The following is a 21,574-nucleotide window of genomic DNA, read 5'->3' as shown; positions in this document are numbered from 1 at the left end:
TCAGGAAGATCTTTTTCTCTTGTAGAGGAAAGTTAGGCTCCAATCTCACTGCTGAAGACTACTGTTTTTGTGACTCAGACATGGTTTATTCTACAAATAACTGAGAGAAAAGGGATGATAAAAGTGGCATTAAATCACTACATTAAGGAGATGCTCACAAAACATATTCATATCTTCTTTAGCACAACATTGACAACAGATCCAGATGTGCTAATTATTTCCCATTGCCACACCTATTCAACGCCAGCCAAGATAAGACTCAAGATTCTCCCTCACAGGACCGATGATTTAGAAAATATGTGATGATGTTCAGCATGCTTCTTTACCCTACAGCTTAAACATTCTCATGTTTTCCAAGTCGAAGGCCAAAACCAAACAAAGAGCTCTCTATCCTCTAACAGCTGATCACTCAGTAGGCATGGTGAGCAGTGAAATCTTCTACTGGAAAATCACCCAATAGCATGCCTTGCAAACAGCTCATACATTTAATCAGGCTCCATGTTGACTGTTTCAAGGGAAATTATGTTAAGCGTTAATTTGCTTGGGAGAAAAAAAGACAGTGATCATAGTTGGATTATCTTATTTGTATTTCAATAATATGATGAGTCGTTACCAGCCGTCCACAGAGAATGAACAGAAACAAAAATTATGAAGGACAGTGTTAACATGTTGACAATTGTACAAGGACACTCGCAGTCGTGTAGGCACACACACCCATATGTTCCTCACCAGCCTGTTTGTGGTCGCTAAGATTTGTTATTGGAAACACACACACACACTTTTGTTTCAGAATGCAGTGCTTTACCGAGAATGGAACCATGAAGTGATTTTAGGGAATTAGCATGAGCCAAACTATCTTTACAAGAGTTATTTCCTTTGGACTGACACCCAGGGAAGCTATGAACGTGGAGTAAACATGCATTAGGCTGTGAGAAAATTAGGGAACAAAACAGTAAAGAATAGTGGCAACTCATTTTACTGTCCAATTTCAGACATTCAGACGGTTAAAGTAAGAAGAAAAAAAAGGCAGCTAATGAGACATTACCAAATGGGACAGACACCTCAGTTTTAACATGATAAACGTTAAATAGGCACAACATACAACATAGCAGAAAATCTAAACAAACAAAGATTGCAAAACAGTGGAGAACCATGGCAACAACAGTAAGTGGTTTGTTAATGAGACAGAGCATCTTGCATAAACAATACATTATAATTAAAAGACACACACTGGTTTCTCATACACACAAACACAGATTAGTCCCACATATTGTGAATAACTTATATAGTATAAAGTATAAATGTCCTCCGTGTATCTAGCAGAGTGTGAAGGAGCTATCCGGCTCTAATAGAGGGAGCATTGCATTGATTTGAATCATGAACATATTTACAACTATACATCTTTACAAAGCAGAGGCGGTGAGAGCAAAGAAAGCTAATGTTAGGATATTCCTATAGTCACCACTGCACACCTACTGTATATTAGTCTAACTGAATGTCATTAGAAATCACAGGTTTTTCTTTTTTTACAGCAGATAGGAGGATGTGAGCTCAGAGTGGCGCTAAAGGATCTGGGACCCATGTTTTTCAGGGTATAACACAGATTTATAAACTGGAATAACATCAGATATCTAAACAAATCTAGGTGCTTTAGCACAGATTTCATATTTTAGTGATATCTTGAAAGGCATACTATGCAGGAATTGTTGCTTTGCCGTTTGTAAAAGATCAGATGTCCCCTCCTCCCCCCAGCTCATATACACCAGACGTGGGAGACCACACAGTGAACCACATGCTGCGTCACATACAGCAAGCTAAAAGCCAACCTCAGACTGGAATGAGCTTTGTCCACTTAGGGATGCTGGCTGTGTCCACCATGACCCTTAGAAACAACCTGGACGCAGAAAAAAACAAGGAGAAAATACTCTAGGGGGGCAGGGTCTCTGCTGATAAATCTCCACACACCATCAGAGTCATTAGTGGTGATTAAAAGGGAGTCTATGCATCGCTTTTTTGGGGGGAAAACTGCATACTATACCTTTAAATATGTTAAATATAAAGGGTTGTAGAAAAAGTACATACTTCCTACAGGAATCAAAAGGAAGAAGAGGTTCCAGGGCCATTATTGTGGAATGAAGGGGATTTATGGCGTTTGCTTTATCAATAGCGATCACATTTGCTTTTCTTTTAACTACACCAAGGTTTTTTGAATAAATGGCAGCCGGAAAAACTAAACTGTAAACCAAGGAATGCAGACTTTCCTCGGTTTTGTTGCAGTTGAAATGATTCAGCAAGTCTCCCATTTACACGGCAGTATCAAGGAGCGTACCTTAGCTTATCACCCAGGCTACAGTTTTTCGATACCCTACGCATTGGAGAAGAATCGAGTAGAGCCGCACTAAAAAACGTGGCCTTATTGGCAGTAATGGAATATGTTATGTAGAAATATAACTTCTAACTGATAGATGCCACTAACTCCTACACTGCTCCTTTAAGTGGTCCACTCTCAGGTCAAACAGGGCCACCTCTTCCCTGCTGGACTTTTCATTTCCTTCAGCTTTCATTTAGACTTTGTGTCTTTCTCATTAAACACCACTTCTTAGCATTCCATCCATAACCACATACATGCACTTAACCTTTTTAAAAACCTCACACATGCACTTTTCCTTCTCTCTCAGACCAGCATCTTTGAAATCTATCATCATTAGGTCTCTGTTAAATAGTCTCTTTTATAATCATAGTCATAACTCCATTATTAGGTTTTTTTCCATTCAAACTATAGTTCAGCTGGAGGATATTTCTGGGGGATTTTAGGATGTTGAGTTGGATTCAGAGCTGCCCCTTTCCTTTCTTTCGGCTGGATCAGGGTGGAGAGGTCGGGGGTTACGCAGGTGTGGAGCTCTTCTCGCTGGGTTTGGGGTCTACTCTGTGGGGTTTGTGCTGAGGGCTGCTGCGGAGGTTGTCATCCATCTACAGTACAGGATGTCAAAGTTAGTAAGAGCACATCATGTTATGATAATGAGTAAGTTGAGAGAGAATTGACTGTATATACTTTCATTACAGCTGAGACGGTATCTGCCAAAAGCAACAATGAACCCATGCAAAGAGACGGCAAAAGGAAAGCAGAAGCACCTTCTCTATCAAGTTGGACTCTTTGTTTACAAGCTGAGTTAGTTTCTGGAGGTTGGCATCCATTGTTTCCTGAACAGGTGGGGGAGGACCTGGAGAGAAGAGGCGTAAGGGGCCACCCAGAGGAGAAGATAGCAGAGAGTCAATGGAGAGTGTTAGACCAATAAAGCAGATACAAGGGCAAGCGTGCAGAGAAACAGAGGTGTGCGAAGAAGGAAAATGCTGATGATGTTAGTTATGCATGTGCTTTTGTTTTTTTATATACATTTCCTCTCCACCAAGTGTGTGAGCATCTCCAGTGGGTGCAGCGATCTTACATGGACGGTCGGCGTTGAAGTAGAGAGCGAGGATGTTGTCACAGAAGCTTGTGAGGTTGTGCAGCTGCTGGAGGTGGCTCTGCAGCGGGCTGCTGGGGAGACCCGCTTTGTAAAGTGGAGACAAAAAGCCAAACACAAAGGCGTCCAGACTGGTTGGCCTACAAACACAAACAAAACGGGAGATATATTGGGCTATTAGATATCTAAACAGTATTACTCATATTGACAGTGTTTTAAAAACATAATGATTTACAATGAATCATTTTGAAATACTTTCAAACACTTTGCCATTCCTTCTAATGTGATGAACATCAACTTAACAACTTCAATGAGTGAACTAACACCAGTATAAACTCCTAACCCCACATCTAAAATATTTCCATCTCAATGTTTCCAGATTTTTGTCCAATAGCTTTGCACCTACATGTTATATACATAAACTTGTACTTTTCTGACTTTTTCTGTTGGATAATATACAACGAAATGTAATGATATTTGTTTGTGACATGGTACACTCTTAGTTTTTTTAGGAGGATTTAATGACTTTTCTGATCACATTCTATTATATGACTTTTTATCACATAGTATTCTATTACTTTTTTATGACATCAATATATTTTTTTCTGTGATAACAAATAATAAAACTGTACTCAGTACCAATTTCCAATGCTACATTTATGTTCCTTTAAATGACATTAAAGAACTCACGAGTTGCCAAAGAAGTATGTTGCAGTTCCCAGTCTGTATGAGAGGAGATTCAGGCACTCTTTAGCATCACTGTAGAGCTGAGGCAGACAATGAGAGAGGTTTACAGTGTGAAAAAGAGTATTTTGCAGTCAGAGTTGAAACAATTTGTCAATATGTACCTTCCCCTCCACCTCAGTGATTCGGTGTAGTGGCGCCTCTCCTTTGGTTAGCAGGATGCGGGACAGGGCGATGCTGGCAAGGCGACCCGGGACGATAAAGTTGAGAGGGAAGGGTGAGCGTGAAGCAAACCACGGCCGTGTTAGATTGACGTAGTTTTCTGCATCCACCCAGAAAGTGTGCATCTGTGGGAGACAAAGCATCATTTTGAGTATAAACAGAAGTCATAGGTTAGTTCTTGTCAGGACACAAGCAGAGAGAGGGAGTTACCAGAGCTGGTTGTAGTTTCTCCTCCAGCAGAGCGATGTAAGCCATGGTGTCGGCTCCTTGTCTGGCTGACAGCTCATAGTCTGCATTAAACCTCTGAAATTGAGAGTACACAAACAATACAGTAAATATTATGAATCTGCTTAATGAGTGTGGGGATGTATTGACCAGGTGATGGACATTGAGAAACCTTGGCATTTATTCTCACCTGTTTCCTCAGGAAATTGACAATTTGAGATGGTTGGTGAACTGCAACATCTCCACACAGCAACTCTGGGACTGTCGCTGCAGGTTGAATAACAGGAAGAACATATTACACTTTGAGAAAGATCTGGTGTTGCATCAAAATGATCATGTTATTGTTAGTGTCTGGTAATAAACAATGTATTCTCTACCTACAATTGACATGTATTCACTATTTGAAACAAATTCTGACAAATAAAAACATTGTTGTGTGATTTGAAGTATGCATATGTACTGTATATACTAATGAAATACTCCTTTATCAGTCAAAGAATTCACAGTTCATGCGGTGTCTGAACAACAACGTTATGTAATGCTAGTTTATGGAAAGGTGAAGCCCACCTGTTAGAGTCTTCCATGTCCAGTCTATCGGAGAAACTGTGACTTTTGCCCCTGAAAACTTGGCGTATGCCTGAAAGAAAAAACTGTAAATCAAGAAAGATGATAAAAAGAGAAAACCTTTACTGCAGTAAGGATTTCAAAGTCTGTCATAAATGTTATGCTGGGACTGTACTTCCTGAACTGTTTATACCATCAGTGAAGGACTGTAATACAATCAACAATAGCCTTTGTAAGATTATATAGTTGCAATGCAGCTAAATGTTTGAAACTGGAACTGGAAAACAATTCAAATGTACAAAGATTAAGAAAGAAATATGACTAATTAAATCAAGAAGAGCTGCCACTAAAATGTATTTTCTTAATCAAATGTTTCATTTCGTTGTACTGATACTAACCATACAAGACTGCTGTCAATAAACTAAAACAACTACATTAGTATAAATATCATCTTGTTCATAAATCAGTCAAAGTGTCACCTTGTGGCAGGAGTTGTAACTGCAGTGATTCACTGACAGACATCATTATTGACATCCAGAAAAGTACTCAATGTTCATTTTCCTGACAAAGTTATGACTACATCTAAAGATAGCTAACGTTAGCTAGCGAGACGCAGGTGAATATATCCATATACATTAAAACCGGAGCGTCAACAAGCTGACCTTGAAGGACCACATTTCTGTGACAAAAGAGAGATATCTGACAGCCAGTCCTTCATGAATGACAGACCATGCAGTAAGCAAAGATATGTTGCATCTTTGCAAACATTAAACCGGAAATATTGTTTTCTATCCTGCAGAGTCTGAAACTGCAGCAGGCAAGGTAGCATGGGAGCTAACCAGAGAAACACAGAGAAGACGCAAAGAAACCACGTGAAGAAACATGTTGTCTTAAAAGCAATGCTGGATATAATAACCGTGTATTTTGTTTAAGAAGCGGAGGGTAACGTTACCAGGACTATGAGTGACTCGGTGTGGACAGAAGGCAAACCCCAGTCTCCTCCCCAGCATCTCAGCTCCATGGCAGCCGCCATGTTTGCTTCATGGAAGGAGATCTGCAGGTGACGTCACGATATACCTGTCATATCAGGGTGAACAAAATCAATGTTTTCTATATCAATATTATTAATACACACGTTTTTATTTTGTTATTAATATAAACATTGTCACATTTTAGTAAAGACATAAACATTGAATAGGAATTAACACAAATAAAATGTATATTCCTACATGAATATTACAAGCAACACAATAGTTATCCGACACCAGAGACACAGTCAATTACAATAATTATTAATTTATTAGGATCGCCATTAGTAAACTTGATACAGATACATCTGCCACTCATTGTGGGTTCTAGACACATAATCATTGAAAAATAAAAATAAAATACAACTATGGAGGTCTTACAGTACACAAATTACATATATTCATATTCATTTGCAACCATTATTTGCAGAATGATGAATTCTTACAACAAAACATACATACAAAATATTTTTAATTTAATTCACATGTAGAGTTTATATAGATAGTACATATGGGGTAACTTTAGGTAAGTGTAACGGTCAGCAAGTCTGGCGTCCCAAAAAAGCAATACATAAACTTTATCTGTTTTTTTTTAATTTGATCTGGAAGGGACTTTTTTTCAACCATATCTCCTCACAGCACTGCACCTTGTTTCAGAGTTTGTAAAGTGTGTGCTGTGGACTTGAGTATATGTACATTGTGTGTGCTTTACATTTTAAGATTTGTCCACATTAACAATTATTTAAAGAAGACTCTCCACACAATATTTCTCAGCTATCCTTAAAGCTGAAAGAAATGTGTGTGCCACTTCTGCCAACTCTGTGAACCTTTCCTAAAAAGAGGGCTCATCTGGGTTTCTCCAGTTTCTCATTATAATTTGATTTCCCACCATCATACTCTTCTTAATAAAATCCACGGCTCCACAGAGAGATGATTTGTGGATCAACGGCGAAAATGTAGCCTCGGGCAGAAATAGAAGTTGGTCCTTGTAATGCTTTCTTATACTTTCATGAACCTTTAGCCAATAGCACTGAAACTTTGGCCAGAGAAGGTGAAGCTGCAGCACTTCCAGCAATCATTGGAATCTGAGTTCACATGTTGTCTCTTGTCACGTGAATCTTAAGATCAATCGTCATTCAGAAATGTGAAGTATTTTCACATTAGGATTGAAAGGAACCGTGATACATTCAGCATCCATTGTTACGAAGACTGACTTAATTTATATCAGGAATGGAAGTGCCCATTTCACTTTAGATTTCTCTGTCAAAAAATGTCAAATAGTCATTTCGATTTTCTGTTGACATTTAACTTATTTTCAGAAACAATGGCATGACGTGTGTCCACCGGCTGACAGTCAGACAGTTGAAGGCTGCCAGGTGTTTGGTTGGAGACCAGACAGCCAGACACAGACGGATGCGTGCTGATAATGCTCAGAGGGATGGTAAATGTCTCTCTTTGGCTCGGACCATTAGCTGAGAGTTTGAAATGTACTTGAGGTTTGTAGAGAAAGCTTTAAGATGAGTACCAGACTTCTATCATGAAATGTTTCCAGGGTCTCAAGTCTAGCCCTCTGTGTCTTCCCTTTCCCACACTCTCCAACAGATGGCATTTACAAAAGGTTTGCAGAGGTATGTACAACCAGTGAAATTACATTAAATTCAAATAAAAAACATCTGGCACGCAGTTATATCATTTAATAACTGGCTTACGGGAGCCAAGTAATCAAATCCACATTTATAACACAGGTTTGTGATGTTTGTGAAAAACAAAGGCCAGCTGGGATCAACCTTTCCCCCTTTAGACCCACGCACAATCCATTTCAGACATTTTAGATTTGACTGTACTAGCTGATATTCAGAAGGGTTTAATGCTGTTATATTACGAAACCCCAAAAGATAGTATGAAGATTCAAGGAATAAAAGCTTTCTCTTGACTCTTAAAACATAGTAAAATAATAACAGCTCATATAGTATAAGTAATCCAGTATTTTGACAATTCCCTTTAGAATAAAATAATATACATAGGGACATCAAACACTTTATATTTTGGTGGAACAGTAGCTGCAAGGGGACACTCCCTCTAACTATTAAACTGGTCCCTACACTGTGCCACTTCTGCAGCAGACGAGTGCAAGGACCCTCCCCTCTGCTTTAAAAGCTGTGCCTGCGTCCACAAAACCATCTCACCTCTGCTGAGATGTTGCTTCAGCATCTGGATTCTTCCACCATGCTGTGTTAAAATAGGTGAATAATATTTGATATTCTTACTGATCCATAAGTGGAAACAGACACTTCTTTTTTTTTTACGGGAACATAGCTTCTCCTGAGGTGTGTCCCACATTCGGGCACTGAAGATGGGTGTGTGGGCCAGAGCAGCGGCTCTGTCTCTGTTGCTGCAACAGCTGCTGCTCACTGTCACAGCTCAAGGCATTAGTAAGTACTCTTCAGCATCCATGCTCTTCTGGAAAACAACATATTTATGTCTATAGATCAGTACAATTTTGAGTCTTTTTCAGTTCCTTACTATCTGTTGTCTTCTAAACTTTTAATCTGCTATGCTAATTAGTTTGGCTTTTCTTGTGGTTATCAGAGTTTGACATCTTGGATCTATTAACAATCCGACCTAAATAAGTACATGTTTTTTTAAATCTTAAAAGAACCCTTAACTTCCAGCTGAGAAAGTGCTTGTGCAAAACGTTGATTTGCCTGGAGTCTACACGCACATTTTTCCATATAATTTTGGGTCACTTTGTATTTACTTGAAGCTTTTGGCTGTGTGCATGTGTTTTTGTGCGTTGATGTGTACGTGCATGTGAGGCAGCTGGTTTGTTCCAGTGGAAAGACTTTACTACTGCTCCTTTCTGCACCTCCAGTCTACCACTCTATAAAACACAGCAGGATACGAATAAGAACGTGCACTGACACACACATACGCATGTGCACACTCCCACAGGTACACTGTCACACATAATAAAACACCATGACTCTAGCAATCTGTGGTACACTGCGAATGGTAGCCATCAAGACACAAGCTCAGAAAGCTCTCCATTAATAATGCTTTATTTTTTACAGTGTACCAGATTGAGTGAGTGCTTAAAGTGAACACAAGCTGAATATTTTCGAAGCTCTTTACAAACTGTAAACAGTCACTGTCTGTATTTAACTGTGTTCACTGCAGTCTAATGCAGGTTTTTAACAACCCTCTCCTGTGTTAGTCTATGACCTGCTGGTGTCTCCAGACTGCCTGCCAGACCTGTTACAGGGAAGTCTGAAGAACAAAGGGCGAGATGAGGCGTTCCTCCTCTCTTCCTTCAGCCTCCACAGCAAGGCCCCTACCTCGCTCTACAGTGTCATCAACCCCAAAGACCTCACCAAGTACCTGGAGCTCAGCGTGCAGGCCAAACTCAGCAAGGGTGAACTAATCCACCAACACACCTCTATTGTAACAGACCACTTTATCTGCTTGATTGTAATAACTTCTCCTGCTGCTTCTCTCTGTCTCTAACTCTCCCTTCTCTCCATTTCCAGTGACCCTTCGTTACCAGAAGACTGACGGCAGATTTGCCACAACCAGTTTCAACCACGCGTCCCTGGCAGACGGGCGGGATCACCATGTGATGCTGCATGCCAGAGGCCTTCAGGGCGGCACACCTAGCCTCAACATTTATGTGGACTGCAGACTGGCGCACACTTTGAATGATCTGCCAGCTGCCTTTGGGTCTCTCCCCCCCGGGCCCAACAAGGTGGCACTGAGAACCCTGCAGTCCAGAGGGCAGGTGAGAGCAATCACACATTTAAAGGCAGAGATATGCTGCATGGAAAACTATTTAAAATTATATGAATACGGCTTCATTGCAACAACTTCAGAGAAGTATGCCGCATGCATTTCATTTTATAACCCTATCTGTTATTCCTTTGTTAGGATGAACTGACAGACTTGAAGCTGGTGTTAGAGGACACCATAGACAATGTGGCGACTCTGCAGGACTGCAGCGGGGATCAGCAAGAAACTTTGCAGCTGCTAAGTGAGAAAAGACTGCTGAGACAATCACCTGATAAACAAATTCAGACCTTCTTACCTATCAGGGTAGTGGGTGTTGTTTATCCAGCTCTCTAATTGTGATTTGTGGAATTCCCCCAGGTATCCAGGGAGGCAGCACAACACACGACCAGGTCAGCATGCTGGAGCTGAAGAGCATGTTATCTGACATGAAGGTGCTGCTTAACCAGCAGGTAACCCGCTCTGTGTTCTTGACATTCTCACACTGGTAACTCTTGATGGAAAGGTAACCTTAAAAACCTTAAAATTATTCAAGATTTATTTATAAGTCCAACAACTACTTAACTTGTTTCTTTAAAATAGGTTAATGCTGAGATTAAGTGAAATTCATCAAATTAAACAAAAGCTATTTGGAAAACGTTGGGTAGCAGTATATGTCGAGAGATCCTTGGTTGTTTAAAAAGGGTTTTAAAGTGGAGTAATGTGGGCTGATTCACAACTATTTGCCATTTCCTTTTTCTTTCTGATCAAATTGGTTTTGCAATAGAAAAAGAGCGATTTGTTGTGAAAATTGAGAATCCAGACTCTGAGGAAGGACTGCTGGAGCTCTTTTTTCTGAGAGCTGAGGAAAAGTGAAAATGACCTCAGCAGAGAGAAGTTGGTGATTTCAGAAGCTCATTTAAAGCAGAGGATTTGTTTGGAAATAAGACATAAATAACAGGGAGCCTGAGGCAATATAAGTTTTTCTTTTTAAGTTCAGCATCTAACCCTTGTCAAACACACTGAGTGAATCCTTTGCATAGAGAAACAGATCAATATAGCTGGCCTTATCAGACACACATTATACAGCCTTTTACATGAGATTCTTGCCCCCATTGATATGAGCTAAAAAGCAACACAGCTTGTCCTGACTAACGGACCTCTCTTTCTGGTTTAGATTAAGGAGACAACCTTTCTGAGGAACACCATTGCAGAGTGTCTTGCCTGTGGTAAGCAGTACAAAAACACTGATCCTTTATAAAGTATTTGCATATTTCTGACTAAGGGATAATTCAACAAGGTGCTTTCATATCTGTCCACAGGCCTCGGAGGCAACCCAAACACCAACACAGGTCCGACTCCTGCACCATTTCTCATGAAGCCTAAGTCCCCCCCTCATCCTCATCCTCAACCTCATCCTCAACCTCAGCCCCCCCAGCCTCCTCAGCCTCAGACTCAGTGCCCACCTGGGACCTGTTTCAGACAGAACATGTGCATCCCATCAGAGTCAGGGGGGTATCAGTGCGCCCCCTGTCCAGAAGGATATACAGGAGACGGGATGCGCTGTGACGACGTAGACGAGGTATTCATTATAAGTTACTCAGTTTGCATGCAACCAGTAAAAGTAGCACTTATTATCATTAAGTGTTTTTGTGTGTCTCAGTGCCAATTTCAGCCATGCTACCCGGGGGTCCGGTGCATGAACACTGCTCCTGGTTTCCGCTGTGAGACATGTCCTCTGGGATACAGCGGTCCGGAGATAAATGGAGTCGGAGTGTCTTATGCTAAGTCCCACAAACAGGTACAACAAACTAAATTGATACGCTGTATAAAATACATTCTTTCTGTCTTTGTTTATCTCTGCCTACTCTTCTTTCAATTCAATTTAAAATACTTGCAGATGTGCGTGCACACAGAAATTCACATTGACAATTGTTCTGCACATTTAAAAACAAATATCTAATAAACACATATGACCTTCATTTCTTTCAACTTTTTTTAAATTGCAGTTCAATTGCACTATTTAAATCAATTAACTTCTACTTAACATGCAGTATGCAGTAGAAATGTTGCTGAGCCTTTTTCCACAATGACATCTGCATTTTCTCAATTTGTCATTAAACAATTTTTCCAAGTATTTGAAGGTCTGGAGGATTCCAACACTCAATGATATTATTTACCATTTGAAGAATGTTTTTTTAAACACATTTCTTTAGTTTGGATACATTCAAATCCCAAAAATGATCCGTCCGAACAGTCCACAATGTCTTGTAATGACTTTATCTGTTATTTGCAGGTGTGTGAGGATATAGATGAGTGTCTGGGCCCGCCGCAGAATGGAGGATGCACTGCCAACTCGCACTGCCACAACACTATAGTGAGACCATTGAAAAAGTTACTATATCACTCTCTTATAGCAGGAGGCCATGGTTTTTGACGCAGTATTGTCCTCATCAGGGCTCCTTCCGCTGTGGAGATTGTAAAACTGGCTTCACAGGAGACGAGAGGAGAGGCTGCCAGGCAACCAGGCTCTGCCCCAACGGGAAACCCAGCCCGTGTGACGCCAATGGAGAGTGTGTGGTGGAGAGAGATGGCAGCATCAGCTGTAGGGTGAGCAATAAGATCATCCTTGGACATTAAATGTATGAATCAATTACTGTTTCTCATTATGTAATTTACACAATAAAGATATTCCATCTGGTGTGTTTGTGTGTGTGTTAGTGTGGCGTTGGTTGGGCAGGTAATGGCTATGTGTGTGGAAAAGACACCGATATTGACGGGTATCCAGACACTAAGCTCCCGTGCGGAGACATCAACTGTAAGCAGGTACTTATTTCTCCCCACCCAACCCTGTTTATGCCTTTAATTCATTCTAGTATGATCTCATGTTGAGTGTTCACTTGTGTTGTTTCCAGGATAACTGTGTGTTTGTGCCAAACTCTGGCCAAGAGGATGCAGACAGTGACGGGAAGGGGGACTCCTGTGACGAGGACGCAGACAGTGATGGCATTCTTAACGATGATGTAGGTAACTTCACTCAACTCAGACAATTGTGATTGTGATGTGCTATATGTGACATGTACTGTATGTAGTACCGTGTGTTGTTTATTGTTCTCTTTTATCCTTTCGCCTGTTTCTACTTGTCTTTCATCCTTTTTTAGAACTAATGCTGTTGATATATTGTGATTTGAAGGGTGTCTATTATCATCTGGCCAGGGACAACAGCTGGAAATTAGCCATGTTGGCTAAAGCTGCCCCATTTACGTTTTTTTTGTGACAGTTGATCAATGGGGACTGTCCACAACACTATAAACAAATAAACTAAACTAAACAAACAAGTCTTTACAAACCCTCTCACTTGAGACGATGCACTTTACAGTATAACTTTATTTTTTCTGTCTTAGGACAACTGCTGGCTCGTTCATAACGTGAAACAAAAGAACAGCGATAAGGATCTCCATGGCGACGCCTGTGACAACTGCAAAACAGTTGAAAATCCGTTACAGAGGGACACGGATCAGGACGGGCTGGGGGACGAGTGTGATGATGATATGGACGGGGACGGTAAGTGTGTATGTTGAGCAGATGGGATAATATAGGAGTTTATCGTAGAATTCAATACAAAACACTCACAGTAAGGTGATGGTAATGAATTCACTATCCAATATTACTATTGGGATCATCTCGAAAATGATCTCGTGAGTGACTTGAAAAAGCTGTCGGTAGAGAAATTTAAAAAGAGCCTGATTTTAAAAATTAGAGGAACTTATATGTAAGAAAAAACCAACTCTGACACCCGAATCAGAATCAGGTGTATTGCCAAGTAGGTTAACACATGAAGATATATAATGTATTTGGAAAAAAAGATGTGGGTCCTATCTGTGAAGTATTAATATGTTTTTCTTAAATTAATGAAAGGTAAAATTATTAATGTAATTGGTGTCATTTAGAGTTTTAAGCACATTTTGATGATTCAATTAATTGAAATGTTCTTTGCCCAAAAAACACATTACATAAAGATATTATATCATCCCATGCCTAGAGTATGTGTGTTATATAACGGGTCAATAATTATTAACTTGGCTATAAACTGCGTGTAATTATAAAGTCAATTATTGTAAATGGTCACATTGGCAGAAAAGGTTGGATGGTCATTACTGTGGGAGGTGTAGTTACTGGACCATTACTGCGTTTATTGCATCAATTAGAGGTAATAGATTTTGAAACACAAACCCAAATGGCTAATAATTACATTTAACCACCAGCGTGTCTGTGAGTGTTCTCCAAACCGCAGAGTGTCTAGACAGAAATAAAAACCTTTACAATCCAGTTTAACAGGAAGTGTGGGCTCTTTTTTTCACTGGACTGGCAACACTTTATCAGTTCCTCAAACATCCTCCGGTCTTTTGTTTCTGTTTCCAATTCACATCCTGTAGCAGTCAGATCACTGGCTGTTGGGGAAACAATTCAAGCCTTATTTCGAAACCTTAGTCGAAAACAGTGATAAGTGTTAAAATGTTCCAACTAAAATCGTATGTGCTGTTTTCACAAAATGTTCTCAAATACTTGTTTGCAATTTAGAGCACCTCTCATGTATTCCATTGGAAAAACTATTTTAACTTCTCACCTTATTGTGTACCTTTACATGCCTCACACATTTAGTCTGTGTTTGTTGACCCTTGTCCGTTCAGTCTGGCAGAGCTCCAAGCTCTTGATCATTTGGTTATGTCTTTAACTCCAAGGCTGGATTGCTAAGCGCTTGGTCATGTCTGTCTCCTCTCTAAAAAGCATTTTCCATGGTGAGCCTCCGCCAGGCATTAAAGGCCACTGGAAACTATTTAACCTCCGTCTTCAACAAACACTGCCATCTGGTGATGCGTTTGACGGACCGTGTCTGACTTTGGGCTGCGTCCTGTCATGCTTTTTTGATTTTCCTCTCTGCGTCATGGCTTTTGAACATGACGCAGAAATAAAGGAGTTGAGGTGAATGTGTCCGCAGGCTTGAAGAATATCCTCGACAACTGCCAGCGAGTGCCCAACACAGACCAGGAGGACAAAGACAACGATGGGGTGGGAGATGCCTGTGACAGCTGTCCTGATATGTTCAACCCTAACCAGGTAACAAACCAAAAAACACCTGAAAAGTAATAACCTGCTGCCATAAGATATTTTATTGTCATGTGTACGGTATAACAGGCTCCACACGCTCAGCTCTCCACACCAACATTTTAAGAAACTATACATATGAACAAACATATAAGATAAAAACTAGCATAAGAAAAATTGTAAAATATTAGCTGATGTACATTAAAAAGTCTCAGAATAAAAGTACATAATGTGCTGCATGATAAAATAAATATGATATATAAACAGCAGGGTAGAGTATGGTGTATACATATATAAATATGCATAATAATAAGAAAGATAGACATAGCAGTATGCATATGAATATGAATGATATAGGATGGGTATGGTACAGTGTGTAAATCAATAAAGTGACTAGTGTTAGTGCTGATGGTCATGACTGGGATAATGAGATGGGAGGGGGCAAAGTCTGAGAGAGTTATTCACAAGTCTGATGGCCTCTGGGTAAAAGCTGTTGGAGAGATCGGTAGTCCGGGTAACTCTGACCAACAGTGTTTGTTTTGTGTTTCTGCAGTCTGACTCCGATGACGACCTCGTAGGAGATACCTGTGATGACAACGTAGACAGGTAGAGCCCACTGCTATGACCTGTGGTATGAAGATGTGTAAAGTTTTGCCATTTGTTTGACATGCCCTCCCTCCTCTTCCTCAGTGATGGTGATGGCCACCAGGACTCAAAAGACAACTGTCCCACAGTCATCAACTCCTCTCAGCTGGACACCGACAAGGATGGAATGGTTTTAATCTCCTTGTTCATACTTCACTTTTTATATTTGATTACTCGAATGTACGCTGAAATAAAGATGGCTCTTTGTTTAAAATACTTCTTCTCGATAGGGAGATGAATGTGACGATGATGATGATAATGACGGCATCCTGGATGATGACGACAACTGCAGACTTGTTCCCAACCCAGACCAAGAGGACACAGATGGTAAGTGTCATACAGTACAATATTTATAGTATATACTGTAGTTCACATTAACACAACAACACGAGGAAGTAGAAAACATTTTAATACAGGACAGTTGCCAAGATTTTGTTAGGGAAAAATAAAACAATTATAAGAAAGTTAGAAAAAAACGTATTCATCATGAATACCATATATTAAATGTAGTTTTGTATATATATATTATTTAATTATTACTATTTATGTATTAATTAATTTACTTTTTGTTGTAATTTCTGTTTTATAAAATGTGAGGGTCCAGCTTCTGGGTCGCCCCTTAACCTTTATAGACATCATATTAGTTCCTGAGTACGTACATGCATTTGTACAGGTGCGTGTGTACAGTACAGTATGTGTTTTGGTCCCTGATCTGTGTCTGTGCGTTTCAGAAAACAATGTCGGAGACGCATGCGAAGGAGATTTTGACCAAGACAACGTCATTGACATAATCGACCACTGCCCAGAGAACGCAGAAGTCACGCTGACTGACTTCAGAGCCTATCAGACCGTAGTGCTGGATCCAGAGGGGGACTCTCAGATCGACCCCAACTGGGTGGTCCTCAACCAGGTAAACAACCTGGATAACTAGCCTCTGTTTCAGTGTGTTAGCATTCAGAGTTGCACTTTACATTCAAACTTGAAAATAACTCGTAATTGTATGGTAATAATTGTATGTAAAATAAGTATTAATTAATTAACACTAAAGTAAGTAAGTAGCCAAGTAATAAAGTACATTTCAGGCTCGATCTGTCAATAAAGTATTATCGTATCGTCTTGTATAATAACCTGGTATTAACAATGGCTGTATGTGGATAATAGTAGACTGGAATTATTGTAACAGTCTATTAATGGACCAACAACAAAGAGTTATAATAGGGAAATACATTTAAAGATAACAACAAGACAAACCTATTTAGTAATAGTAAAGTAATGTTCGGATAACAACATCATTACATGCTATAATAACATGATCATTCCAGTTAGGATGAAGAAAATATAATCTTAACGGTGTGATAACATGCTACTGAAGAGGCTTGACGTGTTCACAATATGATGCTTCTAGCAGCACAATCCCTTTCAAAATCACAGTGTCATAATAGGGCAAAGAAAGTGAAGCTACTCTCTGTTGTCCTCACAGGGCATGGAGATTGTTCAGACAATGAACTCTGACCCTGGCCTTGCTGTAGGTAAGAAGAATCGTCACACCCCCACCTAAAACAGAACATTTCCCATCTGAGTCAGTGTGTTTTTGCAGCCTTTTCCTAACATGTTATTGTCATGTCTTCTCATCTCTTGCATTTGTAGGCTACAAAGCGTTCAGTGGTGTTGACTTTGAGGGAACTTTCCACGTAAACACGGTGACTGATGATGACTACGCTGGCTTCATCTTCGGCTACCAGGACTCCTCCTCCTTCTACGTGGTGATGTGGAAACAGACCGAGCAAACGTACTGGCAGGCTGCGCCCTTCAGAGCCGTCGCTGACCCGGGAATACAACTCAAGGTGAATGGCTGCTCCCTCTACACAATCACACTATGATGGCAGCCAGCTATGCGGAGCAATTATGAGTTCCATTTCTGGCCCAAGGACACTTTGACAGGATCATGGATGGATTATGCTATGGGCAAAGACATGCAAAAGGCGTTTAAGGATCTAGACCCACAAACTTTATAGTTGTTAAGACAGTTTTTGGTGTTTTTGTCTTTTTTTTGTCCGTTTGTTCCTGAACATGTTGTGTCTCTTTGTGGTCATATCAAGCCTCTTTGTAGTTGCTTTTAGTCTCTTTTGGGTTGTTGTAGCCCTTTTCATAGTCGTTGTGAGTCTCTTCGTCCTTTTGTCGCTGTTATGCATCTCTTTGTAGTTTGTTTGTGTCTTTAGTGGTTTTTTTTGTTGTAATTTTGAGTCTCTTCCTGGATGGTACACTTCTCTTTGAGTGGCATCATGTTGGTGGAAGCCAGAGTGGCCCCTGACACTTGGGCCTGTGCAGGTGAACAAGAGGCTTTTGGGATTGATCTGGCACCCTGTGATTAGCGGCAGCCCACTCTACCTCCGGAGTTACTGCTGGGGAAATGTTCTTACTCTCATCAACAGTTTTGTCTCTTCTTCTATGCTCTCTGTGTCTTTATCGATACTAGGTTGTGAAGTCAAAGACGGGTCCTGGTGAGTATCTGAGGAACTCCCTGTGGCACACAGGAGACACCCCCGACCAGGTGCGCCTGCTGTGGAAGGACCCGAGGAACGTTGGCTGGAAGGACAAGGTCTCTTACCGCTGGTTCCTCCAGCACAGACCACAGGTCGGATACATCAGGTACACACATCCAGACACCAGCGGTGATACATAAAATACTTATACCACACTGTACTTAAGTAAAATTATTTATGTTTGATCAGGAAAAATGTACATAGGTGTACAAAATGTAAGTGCCTTATGCAATAAAATCCCCCTGATGATATGATTATAATTGTGCATTGATGTAAAAGCAGGATTTTTCTGTGTGGCTGACGTGGAGCAAAAGTTGTTCTATTTGGTATCAGACTGAAACTAATGATTATTTTCATTTTAGATGTATCTGCTGTTGTTTGATTTCCATTAGTAGATCTATTGTTTAGTTTGTATAAAACTTTTTTAAAAGCCTTCATTGATTTCAATATATTTCAACAGGAACAAAAAATAAAGGAACATCTGAAAGACTTCTTCTATGAGAAGTTGAAACCATTTTCGAAAAAGTTACCCTTATAGTCAAACTCTTTATATATTTTTCAGTATAAAAATCTTAATTTGTTAGGACACAATTAACTGAAGCTGCCAGATAAATGCAGTATAAAGTACAATATTTGTGTCTACAATGTAGTGGAGCAAAAGTGTTAAGTGGCATGAAATGAGAAGACTTGAGTGAAATACCTCAGGATTGTTCTTAAATTCAGTACTTCATAACATTGCCCCCACTGCAGTTCACACATCGACACTTATATACATTCACAATCATACAGTGTGAGCTGACTTAACTAGTTTCACCTTGTGTGAACCAGGGCTCGATTCTTTGAGGGTCCAAAGCTGGTGGCGGACACCGAGGGGATCATTGACACCAGCATGAGAGGAGGGAGACTGGGCGTGTTCTGCTTCTCTCAGGAAAACATCATCTGGTCCAACCTGAAGTACCGTTGCAATGGTGAGTATCAGCAAGGTAAACAAAGCTAAATCAGCCACTTAAACTGTAAGTACGCTGTGAGTTTATTTTCCTTCTCATCCCCACAGACACTATTCCTGCTGACTACGAGGATCTCAATGCCCAGAACACAGAGTGAAGCGCAGAGATCCATCAGATAAACTATTAGAGCTGCACTGTTGAGAACAAAGAGGTAGTGAGGTCAAATGAAAAGTGAGAGGAAACATGATGGACTGGGTTGGTTAAAGATTATTTTAACGTGGTCATTTGAGTGAGAGGGTCTTAGGAAAGCTTACAAATTGGGCATTATATACTTTATTTGTGTGTAACTGAAGCTAGTACATTATTGTATAAAAAAACAGGTCCTGTGTATTTTGATCTCAAAGCAATTGTACCAACATTTTATTAGTACGTAAATACTGTAATAGATTACGTTGCTAAAACAAAAAATAATCTGAGCATTTAAGAAGGAAATCAAGGCAGGTTGTATGTGGTATTTTACATCAGATCATTGTGTTATTTATCTGTATGGAGGAAAATATCAGTAAATAAAAGACACCACATGGCATTCAATGTATGTTTTATTGAAAGAATGTGAACAATGAAGTGCATGGCACCCACATCTCAGCCTATATAGTAAAACATACTACTAAAGTGGTCCTGTGTGTTATGGTAGGCTTCACAGTAGCTTCTGCTATCTGATTTTTTTGATTGATATCAAAGCCAAGAGCACCATTTATCTTCTACATTCATACCGATAGTTAAAAAGCAGTTTTTCAACAGAAGACGAGTCGCATGACAATATTTGCAGGTATATAAAGCAGACATTGAAAGAAAGAGTGAACAGACCACAGGACTTAAGCCAAAATGTACATATTAAAAAGCATGTTAGCAATACAGTCAGACAAAATGACATACTGATTTATTGATGAATGAGGAGCATACAAGATTTGCAGTTGACAATGCATAATACATTGTATTTATATACAAACAAAATCTGTTACACTGGCAACAAACAGCTGAAGATCTTTGTGTGAATTTTAATTCGGCAGTAAACTCAACATCCAGTGTTGAATAACTCACTAATAAAAACCCTCATGCTACTTTATTTTGACCTCCACTATGAGCTGACACATGTAACAAAAGCCTTTAAAACTGTACAGAAAATAGCTGATTTAAGTGTCCGTGTGTGCATGCAAATACATATGTTTTTTTTTTTTGTTAACCGACCAAACAATTTAGATGTAGTAGGTTGTTTTCTGACATCTACCTTTGGCAAACATTCCTCACTGTGTCACTGCAGCTCTTCCAGAGAGGCGGCGCTCCACTAACGTCACTCTTATGTAAGGCAGGTTGATTTGAATAGCACTGCCCTGTACAACAACAACGATGACTGGAAATGTTGAAGAGTGGACATGGATTTTCCTAAGAAATAATCTGGCTCAAAGGGAGCACGGACAATAATAAAATCTTTGTGGAAACTTCACAACACTGGGTGTAATATCTAAAAGAGTTTGTTCTGTTGCATAGAAAACTTCTACAAAAAGAGAGCGAGAAAACACAAACACAAACAGCTTACATGTGAGCCTGAGAGATGAGATTTTAAACAGAGTCAGGGACAATTGTAATTCAATTCATACCACACCTTCACAAAATGATTCCTGATAACTGAATATGCACTTAAATAAATACAATTGATCTTGTAACATCTTTAACCTTAAATACATTTGTCCCAAAACTTTGCTACAACTTTATGGTCCAACTACACAGAACTGAAATGCCTGGCTGAGAGTAAAAGCACAAGAAAACCTGAAACAAACGGACACACAGTAAATACTTACAAAACACACTTTCAAATCTGAAATCATGAAGGAATCTATAGGGGTCGGAGGCTTATTATGTTTCACAATGTACTCCCATGATTCTTTATGTAGTTTCAAATGTGTAAGCAATACAAAACTCCATGAGTAAGTGGTAGTAAAAGATAGCAAAACTACCATCAAGGTATTAACATTGTAAAACAAAGTAAAATAGAACAAAAGGCAACAGATAATCCTCAATTTCCACGCTGAGTGTAGGTTTGTGTTTTAAGGTAAAGGGGGGGGGGGCTGGTCCCTGGCTCAGCGTGAGAGCTTCTGCCTGAGTAGCCTGACCTCAGTGTGGGGGGGGGAGGGGTGTCCTAGGCCTCAAAACGCTTCGGGAACACCATGGGAGCAACAAGGGTCCACATGTAGAGGACGAGACAGACCCAGCAGGAGACCATCTTGATCCAGAACACTGACAGGCTCCCTTCCAGGAGCTTCTCAATCTTATGGTCATCATAACTGTAAACAACAAGCACAGAGTGAGTAACCCCACCGACATTGTTG

The 21,574-nt window shown here is 40.0% G+C and overlaps 3 protein-coding genes across 6 annotated transcripts in view; 1 reads left to right on the top strand and 2 right to left on the bottom strand.

Moving 5' to 3' along the window:
• Positions 1–569: 569 nt before the first annotated feature.
• Positions 570–6,224, bottom strand: mtx3 (metaxin 3). Of its 2 annotated transcripts, XM_034122319.1 has the most exons (9): positions 6,112–6,224; positions 5,163–5,232; positions 4,786–4,862; positions 4,581–4,673; positions 4,313–4,495; positions 4,155–4,231; positions 3,447–3,604; positions 3,133–3,221; positions 570–2,970 (listed from the first exon to the last, which is right to left on the bottom strand). In XM_034122319.1, the coding sequence occupies exons 1-9, from the start codon at positions 6,190–6,192 to the stop codon at positions 2,884–2,886; spliced, it is 915 nt and encodes a 304-aa protein (XP_033978210.1). In that variant the 5' UTR covers positions 6,193–6,224; the 3' UTR covers positions 570–2,883. The 2 variants fall into 2 exon arrangements, with proteins under 2 accessions (XP_033978210.1, XP_033978211.1); XM_034122320.1 differs by lacking the exon at positions 3,133–3,221.
• Positions 6,145–19,770, top strand: thbs4a (thrombospondin 4a). Of its 3 annotated transcripts, none has more exons than XM_034122311.1 (25): positions 6,145–6,219; positions 7,507–7,683; positions 8,504–8,619; positions 9,402–9,599; positions 9,715–9,962; positions 10,109–10,211; positions 10,328–10,419; positions 11,124–11,175; positions 11,269–11,528; positions 11,610–11,747; positions 12,243–12,323; positions 12,404–12,556; positions 12,668–12,772; positions 12,862–12,969; positions 13,351–13,510; positions 14,946–15,064; positions 15,606–15,658; positions 15,743–15,827; positions 15,928–16,024; positions 16,429–16,607; positions 17,178–17,226; positions 17,345–17,541; positions 18,174–18,346; positions 19,069–19,208; positions 19,295–19,770. In XM_034122311.1, the coding sequence occupies exons 3-25, from the start codon at positions 8,541–8,543 to the stop codon at positions 19,342–19,344; spliced, it is 2,919 nt and encodes a 972-aa protein (XP_033978202.1). In that variant the 5' UTR covers positions 6,145–6,219; positions 7,507–7,683; positions 8,504–8,540; the 3' UTR covers positions 19,345–19,770. The 3 variants fall into 3 exon arrangements, with proteins under 3 accessions (XP_033978202.1, XP_033978201.1, XP_033978204.1); XM_034122310.1 differs by having other exon boundaries at positions 6,193–6,249; XM_034122313.1 differs by lacking the exons at positions 6,145–6,219; positions 7,507–7,683 and having other exon boundaries at positions 8,299–8,619.
• Positions 19,769–21,574, bottom strand: part of serinc5 (serine incorporator 5) — a 32,039-nt gene continuing 30,233 nt past the window's right edge. Inside the window, exon 12 of the mRNA XM_034122317.1 lies at positions 19,769–21,529. Coding sequence (XP_033978208.1) covers positions 21,385–21,529 — 145 coding nt within the window. The 3' untranslated portion in view covers positions 19,769–21,384. The remainder of the gene's footprint in view (positions 21,530–21,574) is intronic.

Source organism: Trematomus bernacchii, unplaced genomic scaffold, assembly GCF_902827165.1.
Source record: "Trematomus bernacchii unplaced genomic scaffold, fTreBer1.1, whole genome shotgun sequence".
Taxonomy (NCBI): domain Eukaryota; kingdom Metazoa; phylum Chordata; class Actinopteri; order Perciformes; family Nototheniidae; genus Trematomus; species Trematomus bernacchii.
The sequence above is the reverse complement of the archived record's forward strand: the minus strand, read 5'-3'. Positions and strand labels throughout refer to the sequence as shown.

Excerpts from the sequence above, each read along its gene's own strand:
- mtx3 (XM_034122319.1), bottom strand. The coding sequence starts at position 6,192 with ATGGCGGCTGCCATGGAGCTGAGATGCTGGGGAGGAGACTGGGGTTTG. Across the intron at positions 5,233-6,111 it reads CCGAGTCACTCATAGTCCTG|GCATACGCCAAGTTTTCAGG; the intron begins GTAACGTTACCC and ends TTTTTCTTTCAG. Across the intron at positions 3,605-4,154 it reads ACATACTTCTTTGGCAACTC|GCCAACCAGTCTGGACGCCT; the intron begins GTGAGTTCTTTA and ends TTGTGTTTGTAG.
- thbs4a (XM_034122311.1), top strand. The coding sequence starts at position 8,541 with ATGGGTGTGTGGGCCAGAGCAGCGGCTCTGTCTCTGTTGCTGCAACAG. Across the intron at positions 10,420-11,123 it reads AGGTGCTGCTTAACCAGCAG|ATTAAGGAGACAACCTTTCT; the intron begins GTAACCCGCTCT and ends TTTCTGGTTTAG. Across the intron at positions 13,511-14,945 it reads TGATGATATGGACGGGGACG|GCTTGAAGAATATCCTCGAC; the intron begins GTAAGTGTGTAT and ends ATGTGTCCGCAG.